Below are 18,772 nucleotides of genomic sequence, written 5' to 3' on the forward strand. Positions count from 1 at the left end.
ACATTTGAACAGACTATTTGTTGAAACCAGATCACAGAGCATTATAACTTTGGGGTATTTGTCTGAGACCAAAATTGCTAGAGAAAACCCATCTCTCTTCTGATACTCACTGTAATGGCATTATACTTGTATGGCAAATTTAAACTTTTTTTTTTTCCTGTCTGCTTAAAGAGTGGATAAAGATGTATCATTTTCCTTAAGGAACTGTCTGATAGTCTTTCATGCTTTTGTTAGGAACTGTTTAGAGTTGATACCCCTTATGGCTGTGCTTTGCTTGTTCCAGAATACTATCTTCACCTGTATTCATTACTGTTTCTCATAGGTACTGTTCATAGGATTGTGTTCCATCTGGAAATATGAGTGTATTTCAGCGCTCCTAAGCCAGTATGTGGATTGTCTGCTGTTCCACTTTGAAGTAATTTAGTTTTTTCAAAAGTTGAGAAGATCCCTATTCTTCAGGACTTTTGACCCCATAGCCTAATTTTACTAGGTCTAATGAATATGGTTATGATCTCCCGCTTTCCTCTCCCTTTCTCCTGCCATTTTGTGAATTCTCCAACTTGCTCTTAACCAACAAAGCTCATTGTAATTCTTGGCTTAATGATGGATTGCTCTTTATGTTTGAAAATATTTATTGGCTTTGAATCTCTGGAATATTTTTCTTTGCAGCCTTCATCTTTTTAAGCATTTTTAACCTTAATCTCTAGTGTCTGCTCTTCTTTTGATTCTGTGGTTTCTCTGAGTGTCAGGAATTTTTAGATTATCTTTGTTTTATTCTTCTTGAGAATCATGATCTGTTTTGGCAGTTTGGCCTTTGGTAAAAGAGTACAGTTAACTTGGGTACCCAGATGAAATCAAGTAGGCTAAAAAACAAAATGGAGTAATGCAAAGTTACATTACAGATCCACTGTCACGTTCACTTTTTGGCCCTTTTTGATGTTTTAATTTAGCCAGGCATCTCAGTGGAGGCAAGAGTTCTTACCAGGCATTGAATCCTATTTAAAATGGAATAGATGACAGATACCTTTACATAGTACTAATATTGCCACCAGTTATTCATACAACACATCTCTGTGGTATTTTACATCTCCATGGTATATGTTGGTATATGTTGAAACATTTTAGATACAAAAACGATTGCACTGCAAAAATCATATAGTTGGCTTACGATTTCTCCGAAGCCCCAGTATAGCTCTACTTTGGGAGCTCAAGTCTTAACTTTTCCTGCTTATTCACAAAGATCATCTGTTGAAGAAGAAAGCTAGTGGCATACGTCACGAAATATGTATAGTTTATTTTGTTACATTGGAAATACTTATTTCCTAAAAAATGGTTCAAACATTTTTATGGGAAGATTAATTTTTGTAGAATTGTCTTTTTTCTTAACTTATCCAACTGTTAAACAGTTCCAAAGTGAAGTTAATCAATACCCTGTGCTTTTAGTTCCTTAAGTCTTTTGATCTTTATGCCATGCTGTTTTACTGTTAGAGTTAAGACAGAGTAATGAACCAAAGAACAAGTGAAAAAAAAAGCGACTTGCTTGCTTCATTGAGAATAGACCATTTATCTTCTGTCAGTTACTTTTTTAAGGTACCAGGAGTCTTTGATTTTTTTTTTCCCCAGTCACTTTTTGGAGCCTATATTTTATATTTATTTTATTGAATAATTTAATTATTCCCTCAGTATTTAATGGAGTCATTTATTTTGTCTACTTCATCGAATTTCATGCCAGTGCAACAATTATAAACCTTACTGGTCTGAAGCTACAGAGGGCATTTAATTTGGTCTTGATCTGTCTCCTTTCTCTTTCATGCATTTATAAAGGTACTTAGTTTGTACCACTTGGCAGCTACCCTCTCTCTGCCCTTTTATAAAATGTATTTTCAGATACAAATTAGAATAATTCTTTTATAAAATTCTCTGTGGGAATCTGGGATCTAAAAGGTATTGAACACCAGATAGTGTATTTTGTTTTTATCCACACAGTTGGATAATTACAGGTTTCTTTACTAGATGAGCCCAGGATGAAGAAAATGTCCATTGTTGTGCAATTGGCTAATTAGGTTTCCTTTAAATATAAAGCAAGTTACACAGCAGTTAAAGGTATTTTAAATTTTTTTGCCTTTTTCCTTTTAACATTAAGGAATAGCACATAGGTTGCAAAATTAAATAGCCCAGTCAAATGGAATATTATAAGGGTATTTTTCTCACTTGGCCTCTGGCAATGCTAATGGAAATCCTTCCCATAGGGAAGGATTTTCCCATAGGAAAAAGTTTTGAATGTCCAACCCTGCTTTAAACTGTATTTTTATTACTTCCAAATCAGATCATGCTCTAAGTCTTTAGAAGTAGAGATTGTATAGCTTGACCTCATGAAATTGATTTTTGTTTTTTGTAATTTGCAAATATTTGCATATAGAGGCTTTTTTAAAATTCAGAAGTTAAAGTTTTTCCATTATGTTTGAAAAGTTTAGAAGAGTTGGGGGCTGGGGAGAGACATTACTAACCTTCCAGACCCAGCCACTGTTGGTATTTGGGTATATTTACATCGTTGTTCATGCTGTGTATACCATTTTGTGTTGTGCTTAAGGTTTTTTTTTACGAGTTATTACATAGATTTTATGAACATAATTTTGTAAGGGCTACATAATAAATCTATTGAGTGGATGGTATCATGGCTTCCCTATTTTCCAGTTACTGGATATTACTCTCTTCCCCCTAAAATAGATAACGCTTTGATGAAAATCTTTGTGCAAAAACCTTTTACCATTCTAGTTCAGAATCTTTCCTTAGAATAAGTTTATAAAAGTGAAGTTGTTGGAAAAAGATAGTATTTTTAAGGCTTCTGTAGGGTTCTTTACTAGATGAATGCTCTGTGTGTGTGTGTGTGTGAAATGTTTGTATTTGGAGAAGAGGGAAGGAAATCTCTGTTTGCTGACTCATGTTTTTATTTTGCACTTTAAACTGATAAGGCCACTTAGCTTTTGACATAAACTAAAGCAGGAAGTACAAAAACGGGCAGCAGAAAATGAGTTGTCTTGCCAAGCCATAGTATCATGGACTCATTTGAGTTCCTGATGGGGAGGTAGGTGGCTTGTTTGACTTGTATATAAAAAAAATTGTTTAACTCAAGTAGGCAGAAATTAGTCATCGGTCCTCATTTTGTTTCATCTACGCACATTTATACGTAAAGGTTTGTGATCTTGCCACTGATTTTTGTGAGTGGCATCAGGACATGCATCCTCCAGCTGGCTCGTACAGTGTTTAGGGTTTTTGTTCTCTTTTTGGAGAAGGTTTCCTGTATTGAGGCTATCACCATAACTGTTTCTGAATCATAGAGCTAACTGCAGCAGTGCACTGATGCTGAACCTTCCGCTTGTCTGCAGGATAAGATGTGTCACAGGCCCTCACGTCTTGCCCCTGCCCTTCTTAGCAGCATTGTGTGATGACAGCCACCTCGAACCCCTGCATTTTTGTCTTTTGTCTGGGAGAACTAACAATTGAAACAAGTGGTTGAAAAATTGAGGCTCTAGAGCCAGACAGTGTGGGTTCCAGCCCTGACTCTGACACATGGCTGTGTATGTCAGCTTTGGACAGATGATTGAACTTTTCCATATTTCACTTTCCTGACCTGTAGAGTGGGGGAAATGATAGTGTTTATTCAGAGAGTTCGTTGCAAAGGTTAAACTAGTTAGGAGACAGAAGGCGCTTGGAGCAGTGTCTGTCATGTGGTGATACTCCAAAATGTTAGGTCCATTGTTTCATACAGTTCTGCTCATCCTGTAAGACCTGTCCAGTATTACCTTTTTGGGAAAACTTCCTGAAATCTGTGGAATTCATTGTTCTCTTTTCCTCTGCTTGTATATATTATTGTTTATACTTGCTTTAGGGCTTTTATCATACAGTGTGGTAGTTAGTTCATGGTAGTTAGTTCATGCAAATGCACAGTACATGGGCCTCCTCTTCTATTCCTGTGCTTGTGGTTGACCTTGGTACAGTCACACATTCCTTCTGGACAAGGCCCTGGAGATGGCCTAACACTTCTCAGCCCGCCCTAGCCTTTAGCGGTAGCATGCAGGAACACCAGCTTGCCCCAGTGAGAGTTAGTTGTTTGCTCACTGGCTCTTCCCTTAGCTTGTCCTTCAGGATATAGACATTTTGCCCTTGTCCGCTGTGTACAGCAACTAAGCACTTAGCAGGCACTCACTACAGCTTTGTTGAGTGAATGTCAATTTGAACAGTGAAAATGAGGGTCTGAAATGGTGGTTCTTAATCTCCCCCCACTGCCACCCTCCTCCCCCCAGCATATTTGCCTTGTACAACTAACCCATCTCTGACAGAGATTGAAATAGCCCCAGGTGATCTTGATAGACACTCATTCCCTTCTATTTGAAAATCATTGGCTAAAATATAAAAAAGTAGTTAATTAGAGTAGAAGAAAAGGCCATATAGAATACAAAGACATGGATTCCCTTTGTAATTTGTTACTAGAGGACTAGAAAGAAGTCATTGTCTTGTTCTTTTGCAAAGCTAACCTTAAAGTAAATGATTACTTCAGAAGGTACACTCTGACCAAGTGTGACTTTTATAGTGGCATGGATTTGTTTTCTCTTTCCTTTTCTGTTAAATGAAAGTAATGCCAGCTTTGAAAGGACTGGTAAATTTGGGAAAAACTCTGTACATTAAGAAAGGAAACAATGGACTCCTTACAGCCCATTGAATTATATGTATATTCAGTAATTTTTTTATTCATATTTTATTGAATAAAGTTGAAGTTCCACCCTTGGCCTTCTGATTTCTTCAGGGAGCTAAATTATACAAACATTTATTGAGAATCTGCTGTGTGCCAGGTACAGTGCTGGGCTCTAAAGATAGGAAGAGAAGTAAGATGGAATTCCTCAGTCACTTTCCTGTAGTGGGAAACACAGACATGCAGACTTAGCACAGAATCACTGCGGAGATGCACAGTTTGCTGTCACAGTTGTTCATAATCCTTTCCTTTATAACTTCTGAGGATCAGTGATGATTTTCCCCTTTTATTCCTGTTGTTGGTAATTTGTGCCTTCTCCTTTATTGACCAGTTTTGCTAGAGGGTTAGCCAATTTTATTAGTATTTTCAGAGAAGCAAATTTGATTTTTTAGGTTTTCTCTGTTATGTTTCCCCCCCAACCCTGGCCCCCCAGTTTCTGCTCTCATTTCTTCCCACTTTCTTCGGCTTTAATTTACTGGTTTTTTTTTTTTGGTTCGTTCGTTCATTCGTTTGTTTGTGAAACAGAGAACATTAGTTTTCATCTCTTTCTTTCTTTCCTAATACATGCATTTAAGACTATAACTTTTCCTCTAAGCGTGGCTTAAGCCACATCCTGCAAGTTTTGATGTGTCGTATTTTTATAATCATCAAGCTAAAAGTGTTTTTTAATTTTCACTGTAGTTTCTTCTTTGACCCATGAGTTATTTAAGTACAGTTATTTTCAAGGACAATATTTTTGTTATTGATTTCTATACTGTAATCAAAAGACATTCTGTATGGTTTTGATATATGTAGAGATTTGCTTTATGGATCTTTATATGATCAATTTGGGTAAGTCTTCTGCATGTACTTGAAAGTATTGTGTATTCTGTAGTCATTGGGTACAGTGATCTATGTACCTGAATTGGATCAGATTTCTTTAGAATATGTTGTTAATCTTCTATATCTCTTGATTCTTGTTGACTTGTACCAGTTACTATTTTAATCTCCCACTAAGATTGTGGGTTTATCTGTTTGCCATTTTACTTGTCAGTTTCTGCTTTATATATTTTGACACTGTTACCTGAAAATTTGGGATTATGCTGTATTCATGGTGGATCAACTCTTAACATTATGAAATGTCCCTTTTTTAATCTCTGGTGATACTTCTTATTTCGAAGTCTGTTTTGTTTGATTAGATAGTTACGGCAGCTTTTTTGGTTAGAGTACGCGTAGTATCTCTTTTTCTTTCAGACTTTCTCTGACCTCTGTATTTAATATGTGTCTCTTGTAAGTACAATACAGTTAAGTGGTACTCTGCATCCATCCCTACCCATCTTTTACTTGCATATTTAATGTTTATATTTAAATAATTAATGATACTTTGGGGATTAGATCTAAATCTTAACTGTATTCTATTTGTCCCAGCTATTTGCTCTTTTTTTCTCTCTTCTTACATTCTTTGAATTAATCATATTCAAAAAAATAATTCCATGTTTTTTAGCTTCTCTGTTGCCTTCTTCTTATTTTTTTTTTAAAGATTTATTTATTTTAGAGTGCACACATATGAGTGGGGGGAGGGGCAGAGGGAAAAAGAGAGAGAGAGAAGCAGATTTCCTGCTGAGCTCAGAGCCTGACTGATGCAGGGCTCGATCTCATCACCTTAAGATCATGACCTAAGCCAAATCAAGAGTAAGAAGCTTAACCAACTGAACCACCCAGGCACCCCTCTTTTAGTAGTTTTTTATTATGATAAGACTTTATTAATAATCCAGTGCTTTATCACAGCCTGGGTAATACAGGGACCTTAGAACACTAATTTCATTTGCCTCTTTCTGCCTTTTTTTTTTTTTTTGTCATGCATTTTAATTCTTCTTTTTAAAATAACCACAAGAGATTCCTGTTATTATTTTGTAAAATCAGCATTCATTTAGATTTACCTTTATTTACCCTTCTAGGGCTCTTCATTCTTTTCTGCCATTCGTTGCTTCTTTCTGGGATCTTTTTCTTTCAGCCTTACAAATTCCTACTGAATCAGTTCTCTCAGATTCCATATGTTGGAAAACACATTTATTTTACGATCAGTTTTGCATAATTTTTCCACTTATTCTGAGTTACCAGTTATTTGTTTTCATTTTGTACACTGAGGATTGTCTTCTTGTTTCCATTGTTTCTGTTGGAATGTCAGCTGTCAGCCTTATTGTACTTATTTGAGAATATTATGTCTCTCTAAAGATTTTTCTCATAGGTTTTCAGCAGTTTTAGTGAGGGGGGACACATTAAACCTTGTGGATTTCTTTGTATTTTTCCTTCTTGGGATTTGTAGAGCTTCCTGGATCTGTGTCTAGATGTTTGTTGTCAGTTTTGGAAAATCCTTGACCAGTATCTACAAATATTGCCTCTGCAACAGTTTTATTCTCTCCTCTTCTCCCATCACCTTGATCCAGTCTAGTATTAAGATTTAAAAAAAAAAAAAAAAAAAAAAAAGATTTCAGGCTGTTTCAGTATAAAAAACTGGTTCATTTCATTTTTGCCCTTAAACTAGAGCATACCCCTTCAGGGTCCCAACTGAAAGCCTAGTGTATTCACCAGGGCCTCCTTCTTTGTGGGCCCTCCACTACAGTTTGTTTTGTCTTCACCCCATGAGGCCACTGGAATCTCTGCTGTCTTCCTGAGCTTCCTTCAGCTTGGCTGCCAATCTTCTTGCTACTTATAGCACAAGCTTTGGTAAGTGCCTTGAGAAGAAGAGCAGGAATGAATGTTCAGCTCACTTCATTGCTTTTCTGTTGTCAGCATCTTTGCCTCTCCAGTCCTGAGGACCTTGGTTGCTCTTTGATGTCTTTAAAATTAAAGTGGGGCTTTTTGGTTTGTTTTTATTTCATTAGCTTTTATAGTGATTTTGTGGAAGAGGTTGATGTGATACATGCTCTACTGCATCTTAGCTGGAGTTTGTGCAGTTATCCCCTCTTAAAGGTCTCTCATCGCCCCTGTTTTTGTCAGGTGAGGAGTAAGTGGAAGGTTGAAAGGAGACAACCGGACTAAAGAATTTAGTGCAGTATGTGTTCATGTGCTTCATTCCTTTCATATCAATAAAAACCGATAAATTTCCTATCTTACTTGTCCTCTATCCCACAGGCACAGGCTTGTTTACTGAATAAATACTCTAAAATGTTGTAATGTTTACATGGTAGAACTATAACTACTTTTCTTTTAGCATAAGAGATACTTGAGGAACAAACCAAAAACAGATGTTAAGACTACTATATATTTTTTTCCTGTTGTTTTCAGTTTTTGTTGACTGAGGTGTGTTTTGAAATACATTTTTAGAGCCTGTAAATAATCTGTTAAGAACTTGGACTTGTGTGCACTGAGGTGTCTACGGGTTCTATCTCAGAACAGTTAACATACTACTTTTTAAACTGTGCCTGTTTGTTCTTCTGTAAAAGGGGAATAATTGTATTACTTCACAGAAAAGACTATTTAAGTAGACTAAATGCTACATGTTAGCTTGGGCTATCACAACAAAATACCTCAGACTGGGTGGCTTAAACAGGAGAAATCTATTCTCACAGTTCTGAAGGCTGGAAGTCCAAGATCGGGGTTCCCGCTGGTTTGGTTTCTGGTGAGAGCTCTGTCCCAGGCTTGTAGGCTGCCTTCTCTCTGTGTCCTCACCTAGCCCTTCCTCAGTATGTGTGCATGGTGGGGGCCCTTCCTCTTATAGCACCACCAGTCTTACCAGATTATGGCCCCACTCACATAACCTCATCTCCAAATACAGTCACATGGGCAGTTATGGCTTCAACATGAATTTTAGGGTAGACATAATTCAGTCCATAGAATATCATCATACAGAAAATTACTTAAAATAGTAACTGGGGCATAGAAGTTGTTTAATGAATGGTAGTTCTGCTGTAGGGATTATTTTAAACATTTTTTCCCCTTTTTTCTTTTCTAGGTGCTGACTTTGGATTACTTCTGAAACACTAGGAATGGTAATTTCTACTTTTTGGGACCTCAGAACCAAGAAGCTAAAGAGAATCCCTATGTAAATAAAGTGAAATCTCTTCTATTGTCCTTTTGCATTTGGAGACTTCTTTATTTCACCATACACAAGGAGTCTATAACTGGTGCAGTCATTATGAATGTGACAAGTTTATTTTCCTTCACAAGTCCAGCTGTGAAGAGACTCCTTGGGTGGAAACAGGGTGATGAAGAAGAAAAATGGGCAGAGAAAGCTGTTGACGCTTTGGTGAAAAAACTGAAAAAAAAGAAAGGTGCCATGGAGGAACTGGAAAAGGCCTTGAGCTGTCCGGGGCAGCCAAGTAACTGTGTCACCATTCCCCGATCTCTGGATGGCAGGCTGCAAGTTTCCCACCGGAAGGGACTGCCTCATGTCATTTATTGCCGCGTGTGGCGCTGGCCCGATCTTCAGAGCCACCATGAACTAAAACCACTGGAATGCTGTGAGTTTCCTTTTGGTTCCAAGCAGAAGGAGGTGTGCATCAATCCCTACCACTATAAGCGAGTAGAAAGCCCTGGTAAGTGTGGTTTGTTTGCTTAAGTTCAGTTAGCCAACATATAGTACAGCATTATTTTTTAATGTAGTGTTCAGTGATTCATAAATTGCGTGTAACACCCAGTACGCATCACCACACGTGCCCTCCTTCACACCCATCACCTGGTTATCCCAACACCCCCCTCCCCCCCACCCCCCCCACCCCGTAACCCTCAGTTTGTTTCCCGGAGTCCAGAGTCTCTCATGGTTTGTCTCCCTCTCTGATTTCTTCCCATTCAGTTTTCCCTCCCTTCCCCTGTGGTCCTCTTTGCTATTGCTTATGGTCCACATATGCATGAGCCCTTTTATATTGATGTGCTTAGCAGATTTGTGTTGTTTAAAATATAAAAATCATCTCTTTCTGTATTTTTAGTTGTGATTTTTAAGTATCAGGGGAAAATATGTCAGCCCTTGAAGCTTTTATACTTTCTAATAACTCAGTCCTCTGTAGTTAATTTTATTTCTTAGGAGCAGGGCAAAATTGTCATAGCAGTACTAACACCTCTAACTACAAACAAACAGCTTTCTTTCTAAATTTATTTTTTGTTCCTCATTGGTTCTGTGCATTTCTCTAGATAAACTTAGCTGTGATTTTATTACAATGGAAGAAAATTCAGAAAAGAAACAAACATGGGGTTGCCATCTACATACTTGAGGGAAATACATCTTTAGTGCAATTGCCAGTGACTTGTACCACTTTATTTTTAAGGGGAGCATCTTTTTATCACCTCTGGTGGAATTTTGCTCTCTGCCGAGGGTATGAAGGAATTTTGTTCTGCTGTGGACTCATTGATGCTATTATTATATTATTATTATTGTGGACTCAGTGGATGCTATTACCTCATAGAATATTCATAGTTTTTACCTGTATGACCTTTTGGTCATATATAGTAAAGGATGTACATTAAAATTTGTATGGTTCTGCCCTCAAATTAGAGTCCACATTCTAGACCATTGCATCAAGTGGAAAGTAATTAGGCAATCTTAAGCACTGAAATATCTCATTGTCAGATTGGAACCCATTTTGTTGATGAATTAATTATTAATAGATTGTGGTTACCAAAGGTTCCCAAATGAGGCTGTGCATTAGAATCACATGGCTCCCCTCCCAGAAATTTTGATTCTGGCACAGGCTGATGGTCTGTGTTTTTAACAAATACTTCAGATGGTGTCTAGTAGCTGTTGGGCTGGTGTTAGGAAACTGCTGTGCCAGATCATGTGCTAATGTGGTTCTCAAATAAAAGGCATTCTGTTTTTTTTTTCTTTTATGGAATATTTAAGACCTACAAAAAATTTAAAGACGAGGGAATAATATAATAAACATCTATGTATAAAGTCAATTTAAGACATAAACGATTACAAATAAAACTGAAACTCTAGTTTATGCCTCTCTGGTTCTGTTTTTTCCCTTCAGTAACTATTCGGAATTTTTTGGGTAGAATTTGATGTCATTCCCATGCATGTTTTTATACTGCTATTTTGTATGTATACATACATACTTGCTTGTATGAATCCATGACAACATGTAATAATATGTTTAGAAGTATTGATACTGGAACATCCTTCTACACTTGTATTCATTCAGCATTATTTTTTTGTGATTTCTGTATTCTTTTTTTTTAAATGAACATATAATGTATTATTTGTTTCAGGGGTACAGGTCTGTGATTCATCAGTCTTACACAATTCACAGCACTCACCGTAGCACATTCTGTATTTTATTCTTTAAGATTACCTTGTCAAATTCTGTGAAATATCCTCCAATATTTTTTGGAATTTCATTGGTTTCTTCTGGGAAGGATTGACTTAATTGTGTTTTTTCTGAATTTATTTAGGACTTTTTCTTTAAGTTTCCTCCATAAAGTTCTTATAGACCTTTACTTAGATAGCAGTCTGAATTTCTTCATAATGTTCTTCACATTTGCAATTATCTGTTAGTCTTCCTGGTAAGATGTAATAAAGCTCCATGAGGGCAAGGACCATATGTATTATTAGCATTTTTACTTCAGCAACTAGCACAATTCAATCAATTTTGCTGTTAAATGAGAATACTTGTTTTTATTTCTCTGTATGGTCATTTGTCCATTTTTTGGAGAGGAGGTTTCATTTGCCTGTACCCTTTGAACATCATCTTCCCTTATTCATTTATTTCATTGCTAATGGGCAAATAAGACCTAACATTACTACTGAAGTCTCTTGACACACAATGAAAAGTTGGGTTTTTTTTAAGTTACAAGTTAATACTGAGATGATTTTGTTACTCTTAATAGCTTATATGCAAACGGTTTGATGGGGGGGAGGGGAGAAAACCAGATAAAATAAGACATTTGAGACTCCACAAATGCCAGTCATCCCCACCAGCACACGCCTCATAGCCAAGAATCTTGTGAGGCATACATAGAACAGTTTTAGAAAACTTTGAGGCTGAGGCCAGGATGTGTTGAATTTAAACATATTGGGATTTTTCATGTTGTAAAGTGGCTGATGTGGGAATAAGAACAAGTGGATTTTTTCCCAGAGACCACTATGAAGCAGCCCCTACACGTCTCAGGGAGAAGCCCCACCAGAAGTATAAGGGAGCCTAAGCCCTTTACTCTCCCAGAGTTTAGTAGGCATTTTGGAGTACACCTGGTTATTGTTTCTGTGAACTAGGGAAAAAGGAGTCTGGAATTCTAAGCTGCAGACACACAGCTCAGTAATGAATTTCTTTGGATTATGTAACTACTTACTTGAGATGAATTCTTTCGAAGAGCGATTTAGCAGTTGAGCATAAGATAGCTGGATCTCCCAACCTTGGTGTTTTCTCCAGAGACCCCTGTTAAGACCTCTACAGCAAAATTCTACAAAAATTGGATGTCTCTAGCTTTAGAGCAGTGGTTTTCAAAATGTGTGCTCCCCAGACCAGCAGCATTGGCATCACTTGGAATCTTTTGAGAAATACAAAATTTTGGACCCTTCCACAGACCTATTGAATTGAACTCTGGGGATGGAGCCAGCAGTTGGTGTTTTGGCAAGCTCTTTGGGTGATTCTAATGCAGGCTACACTTTGAGAGCCACTGGTTTAAAGTATCCAGGCAAGTCATCAAGTTCAATTGATGAGATGAAGTTGTCTCTCTTATCAAAGAGCGATGCTGATGGGTTTGTCTTTGAAGTCACTCATCATTTTGAACTTTGCATGTTTTGTTACAGATATAAAATTGACCTGCTCCTTCCAGAATTTTCATTCTCTTTGACAGTCCTAAGATCAGCACTCTGATATAATAACGGAAGGTGTCTCTAAGGTGATGGAGGAGACAGGGAGAGAGGAATGCTTTGTGATTTGGCCCAGCGCAGGTTTTATTATTGTTCTTTTGGCTATCTGATACTGTTTGTTTGAGCAAAAATATTTTAATGGGTTTAAGGAATTGTGGTTTTTCTTTAAGCTGTGTCATTTATTTTGTTAAGATAAAAAAGTCTGAAAATTGTAGTGGTGGGGGGGAACCCGAATTTACAGAAGCACTTTGCGGCAACTTGCATCCATCATAGTTAACAGTGGTAAAGAGGGTGAAAGGGGAACTACCTTCCTTTTGGTGAGAGGTGCTACCTTAACCATTACTGAAAATGTATCTGTGGGAAAGTAAAAAGTGTTCAGGATTTCTTTTTCTAAAAACGCATGGACAGTTACAGGAAAGAAAGTTCGTGCAGCTTCTGACTGTGACCCTGTTGATGATGTAACAGGTTACTGTTTACCCGGACTTTTAGTAGCCTTTAGAATCAAGGCTGCTTATTAGTGGTTGTGTTAAATATAGGTTTTCTTTTTCTTTACCAAAGTAAATGCTGACAGTGGTAAAGTAAGTCATCTAACTGTGGTGTTAAGAAGACCATTCAGTTGCTAGCTGTTGATATTAACGTGCCTTTATGGAGACTTCCTGTTATTTGGCCTTATGTATTTTTTATGTTTTTCACATGGCTCTTGAAAACTATCTTCTGTACTTTAAACTTAAACTTAATCAACTTGAAAGGCTGTATCAAACCTGAGCTTGAAATTCTGAGATTTCAATTTTAATCTTTTTTTTTAAAGATTTTATTTATTTATTGATAGAGATCACAAGCAGGCAGAGGCAGGCAGAGAGAGGGAGGGGGAAGCAGGCTCCCCGCTGAGCAGAGAGCCCGATGCGGGGCTCGATCTCAGGACCCTGAGATCACGACCTGAGCGGAAGACAGGCTTAACCCACTGAGACACCAGGTGCCCCTCAATTTTAATCTTTAAAGTAACACCCTGGAGTTAGTTTCCTGTGCTTTTATTTTCAGCATAATGGCTCCCAGCTGTTAAAATTCAAATATACTTAAAATCCTCTTCACCTGTTGGCCGAGAGTTTTGACTCTTTGGCTGCCTCAGTCACCATGTAATTCATGGCTTGCAAAATGTTACCTTAGAAAGTCTTAAAGTTCTAGACATGGAGAACAAATATAGGGCTTTTGAGAAGCTGAGGAGGGATGGACAGGTGGGATGGGTGTCACTATAAAAGGGCGAAAACATGAGAGATCCTTGGGTTGATGGATATCAACATTTTTTGTGTCTTGACTATATCAATGTTGCTACTCTGATTGTGATGTCCTATAGTTTTGCAGGCTGTCACCATTCGAGGAAACTAGGTAAAGGGTCAACAGGATTTCTCTATTATTTCTTACAGCTGCATGTGAATGAATCTACAGTTACGTTAATTTAAAAAATAGGGATCTGCGCAAAAGCCCCTTATTCAGCTCATGACTCAAATCATGCTAGTGGTATTCCTTAAGAAAACCATTGTATTTCAGTGAATGCAGGAAAGGTGCTCTATGCACATGGGTTATTTTCCACACAGGTTATTAAAAAGACATATACTTGGGGATTGAGATTTAATAAAATTGATATTTTAAAAAACCAGAATGAAAGTCTTTTTTAAAAAATGTTTCTTCGTACTGCAAATGTGTTTTCACTTGAGCCAATGATAACAAAAATTTATTTCCAAGTAAAGTTTTTTTTTTTAGGCTGTGTTAGTATACTCATTTGGAGGATAGGAATGGAGGAGAAGTACTGACTTTTCCTCCAGGTTTATCTGAGTGGTGATTCATAGGAGTCTGATAACTGAAGTTGTAAGCCACATAAGCACATCTTATAAGTGTTCTGAAGATTTGGAATTAATTAGTTAACAATATTATCTATAAAAATTAAAGCATTTTGACTTGTGTATTAGGGTTCTCCAGAGAAACAGAACAAATTGGAGATATATACATATAGAAGAGATTTATTATAGGAATTGACTAACAAGTATAGAGACCAGAAAGTCACATGATCTGCTGTTGAAAGCTGGAGAATCAAGAAGCTGGTGGCCTAAGTCCCAGTTCTAGTCCAAAGGCCTGAGAACCGGGAGCACTGATCTCTGAGGGCAGATGGGTGTCCTGGCTCAAGCTAACAAAAAAAAAGCACATTTGCCCCTCCCCTACCTCTTTGTTCTTCAGGTATTGAACAGATTGGATGATGCCCACCTTGCTTTAATGAGAGTAATCATCTTTACTCTGTCTGCTGATTGAATTGCTAATCTCCCCTGGGGACACCCTCACAGACACAGCGGTAAAAAAGATGTCTTACCAGCTATCTGGGCATCCTGTAGCCCAGGCAAGTTGACATATAAAATTAAACATCACACCTTATAATTTCTACATCTAAATTTCTCTTCATTTAAACATTTATGACGCATATACACCTCCTCAAGAACCGTGTTTGCCCAAGAAGCGCTGGTGTATGATTACAGCATAGTTTGCTAAATCCAACAGTAGAAGTCTGGACAGGGGTTGCAGCTGACTCTTAGAAGCCTGAGAGTGGCCACAAAAAAGCTCAGTGGACTCTAACACATCTGGACATAGTGTTCCAGTCAATGTGGTGGTGCGGATATATATGTATATTTCATTGTACACAGGATTTAAATCCATTTGTAAGGACATGCACAGAAGGTAGAAAGTATTCCAAATAAAGTAGACCAGGGAAAACAAATTGAAATGGAAGGTGAAGACTAAGAGGAAAATCAGCACATAATGCATTCATTCCATGAGGGTCACTATGATAGATACACAGCTATACATAGTTACTGTATGTTCCTGTCATAGTCTGGGTGGTTCTCTTAATTCTTCTGGTGGGAGAGAGATGTGAACAATATTTAGATGGAGGAAGAATGCTTCGAAAGCTGTAAGAGGTACGTTTCTAAGCATTTGTACCTGTGAAGGGTGGGTGGTGGGGAGAGACCTTGAGGCCTTTTGCAGAGGTCAGCTGCAGCTGGGATATCCTGGGGCAAGAATGTCCCTGCCATTGTGGTTGCTCTTCCAGAGTCTGCCCAGCGCTCCATTCTGTTTGATCACTGATCCTCCTTCTCTACAAACTCAACACACAACCAAGTGGACATGGAGTTTAGATGGTGAATTTTTCTCCAGCCAACTGTCATTGGCCTCTTTGGCTTGTGTTTGATAATTTCATCATTGTCATCTACCATATTACTAGAAATAGAATAAGTAATAGAATTGTGAGTAGGATTTCATACTCAAATCATTTAGCAGATTCCATATTCTTAAAGTTAAAATGTGAAGTCAATTCTGATTTTTTTTCCCTGAACAACTGTTTTTAGTGCATTATTTGGGGCATTGGTTTTGTGCTATTTATTATTTGATGAACATATGATGAAAAGTTATAACAGTTATAACAGTTATAACAGTTACTATATGTTGCTTTTACAGAAGTTGTAAAAGTACATAAATTGAGGCACATATCTGGACAATTATGTGATTTGTTTCTGGATGGGATTTTTCTGTTGGTAGATATACTCCATTTGAAATATTAAGAATATACAGAATATACAAAGTATTTTTTTCATCATTTTGCTTCCGTGACCATTATCTTCCATTTCATTCTTTTCCTACCTCTGCAACATTAGGTGGGCAAGAGAAGTTATTTTCAGGTCTTTCTGATTCATTCAAAATCCGACACTCTTCCCTCCACCACTGCTAGTTTATTAGGGCCGAAGGAACACTTGCCAGCTAGCAGTTGTCATAAACAAAACACAAACAACCATGGCTGATGAAGAAAAAGTTTCAAAAACCATAAAAAAGTTCATCATAATAAATGAAAGAAGTATATAATGATTGCAATTGTATAAAAGTAATATAAAGGAAAAACTTGGCTTCCAAGACTAGAGTTGGATGAAATAATGAGACCTGTGAGTTGTGCTTTTTGGCTTATTGTACCCGCATGTGGAACATCCCCATACAGGATTTTTTTTTTTTTTTTTTGGTAGGTTTGGGAATGTTTTATGTGGTTGGGGGAGGGCAGTGACCTGTGATTGCCCACATGTTGAAGTGCCCTGTGCTCTTAATGGATACTTGCAAAAGTGAGAGAAACAGAAGGGAAGGTTGGCTTATGTAATGCTCTTAGGCTGAGTAAATATCTCAGTGTTAACTTCCAGCCTCCTTGGTACTAGATATCAAAAGGCTTAAAGAAGACTGGAGATTTCTTTCCCAAAATGTATATCTCATTCCTTTGTCTTTTTCTACTTCAAAATACAAATGTTCTGAAAAACTCAGCACCATGCCTAATAATCTTGAATTAGCCAAATGATCAGATCTCTGTCCTGATAGTTGGAAAAATATTTCTTTGGGGAAGAGATGAGGAAGGAAAGAGAGGATGTTTATTTTAAAGAGCAGAGCTTGGGTACTTTGAGCAGCCGTAGGGTGCCACGAGCACTACGTTAAAAATCTCAGAGGCCCTGAAAAATAGGAGAGCTAAGAAAAAAACCAAAAACAAACCCAATTTTGTTAATTTGCCAGCATGGCTGGGGATTAGTGTCGTTTTTAGATATTGGGGTTAGGACCGGTTTGAAAGGCTGCAGACTTCTGTTTCCCCCTGAGTTTAGTCTGGCCTGGGTTTCCACTGTGTCAACAGCGATTCTTCCCCATGTGTGGGAGGTGGGCAGATAAACACTTAGCGTGCTGCTTACCCTCTCCACTTTCCTCATTATCAGTGCCCTCAACAGGATTTCTCCATTCCTGTGCCCTTAGCACCAAAGCCCTTGATACTCTCTTGTGGGTCTGCTCTTCATAAATCTGCTGTGAGTGACAGGGGCTATATAACTGGAAGTAATTGTAAATTCCCTGAAAAAAGATCTAGAGTCTAGAAACATGGGCCATGTTTAAATAAAAAGATTTAGGGCAACCAAGGACTGTTGGGCAGATTTTCCTCCAGTTCTTTGTTATCATCAGCTTTATGCTCTGGAATCTCAGCAGACCTTACCAGGGAAGATTGGGTTTACATCCTACATCACTACCTCAGTTCTAGCACCGCTCCCCAAGATACACTGCGGTTCTTAGTTCTGAACCTTTTTGCGCGAAGGAAGCAATTCTTATCCAAGTAGTGGTCTGACTTCTAGAGTCACATCACCTTCCCCCGACCACCTGCCTGCTTTCCTTTATGGGATCTTCAGTCACAGTAAGGCAAAAGGAGAGCCTGTGATTTCTGTAAGTGGTTTTGGGGCAGCTTTTTGTAAAGTAAAAGGAAACATATGTAAGACAACAGGGTGGAATTGTCTTGGGTGTTTTTTCCTTCATGTTTCCCTGTCGTTTCCCTTACAGTTATGTCTAGCTAGCTCTGTAACATATTTAGCAATATTTTTTTCTGTGACAGTATCTTTCCTTGAGTATGGAAAAAGTTTAGCACATGGTAGTGTGCCAGACAGAGTGTGGTGGTCAAGGTAGGAAACAGTTTGGGGTAAATGCTTTTGAAATAATACAGCCTATAGCTTTTAAATAGGAAAAGGAAACACTAATTTTAAAATGAGCTATGTAGAAAAAAAAAATTGATGGGAGCGTGTCACAAGGACACAGGAGTCAGCCTGAAGGGGGCTGCCCGTGGCTTCATCAGAGAAAATTTGATCAACAAAATAATTACGGACAGAAAATAATTATAAACCGTTTAGGGATAAAAACAGGAATCCTGATGATAAATAAATGGAGAGAAAGGGGAAGGGCTCTTCTTCACAGCAGGTGCCAGTCATTGACTGGTGAGTGTGGAGTGGAGTTCTTTAGCATATTCATGACAAATGAGACAATTTAAAGCAGATATTTGTATCTCTTTGGGTGTCAGGTTAGAACATGGTTAAGAGGAGCCTTGGATCTGAAGTCTGGACTAAAATTTGAGCACTTGGTATCTTCAAACTTGGGCCACTTACTCGTCCTCTTTGAATCTGTGTTTACTCACCTGTGAGACAGGGTGCGATTATATCTACTTTCCAGGGTAGTGGCAAGGATTGAATCAAGTAATGCATGTGAAAAGGCTCTATATACCTTCTTGAAACATAACATGACTGAAGTAAGGAACATAACTTCTGTATACAGCTGCAGAGTAAAATGAAATTCATACTGTAAGTAAACTTCCACTAAAGAAATTTTTGGAAAACTAATGACAATAGTTGCAATGATAATAATAG

The 18,772-nt window shown here is 37.8% G+C and overlaps 1 protein-coding gene across 1 annotated transcript in view; it reads left to right on the forward strand.

Annotated features, from left to right (window-relative positions):
- SMAD1 (SMAD family member 1) overlaps positions 1–18,772 on the forward strand; it is a 73,744-nt gene that overhangs the window by 21,559 nt on the left and 33,413 nt on the right. Inside the window, exon 2 of the mRNA XM_080797734.1 lies at positions 8,685–9,267. Within this exon, the coding sequence (XP_080653860.1) occupies positions 8,868–9,267 (400 nt within the window). The 5' untranslated portion in view covers positions 8,685–8,867. The remainder of the gene's footprint in view (positions 1–8,684; positions 9,268–18,772) is intronic.

The sequence above is a fragment of the Martes martes genome (assembly GCF_963455335.1).
Source record: "Martes martes genome assembly, chromosome: 2".
Classification (NCBI taxonomy): Eukaryota; Metazoa; Chordata; class Mammalia; order Carnivora; family Mustelidae; genus Martes; species Martes martes.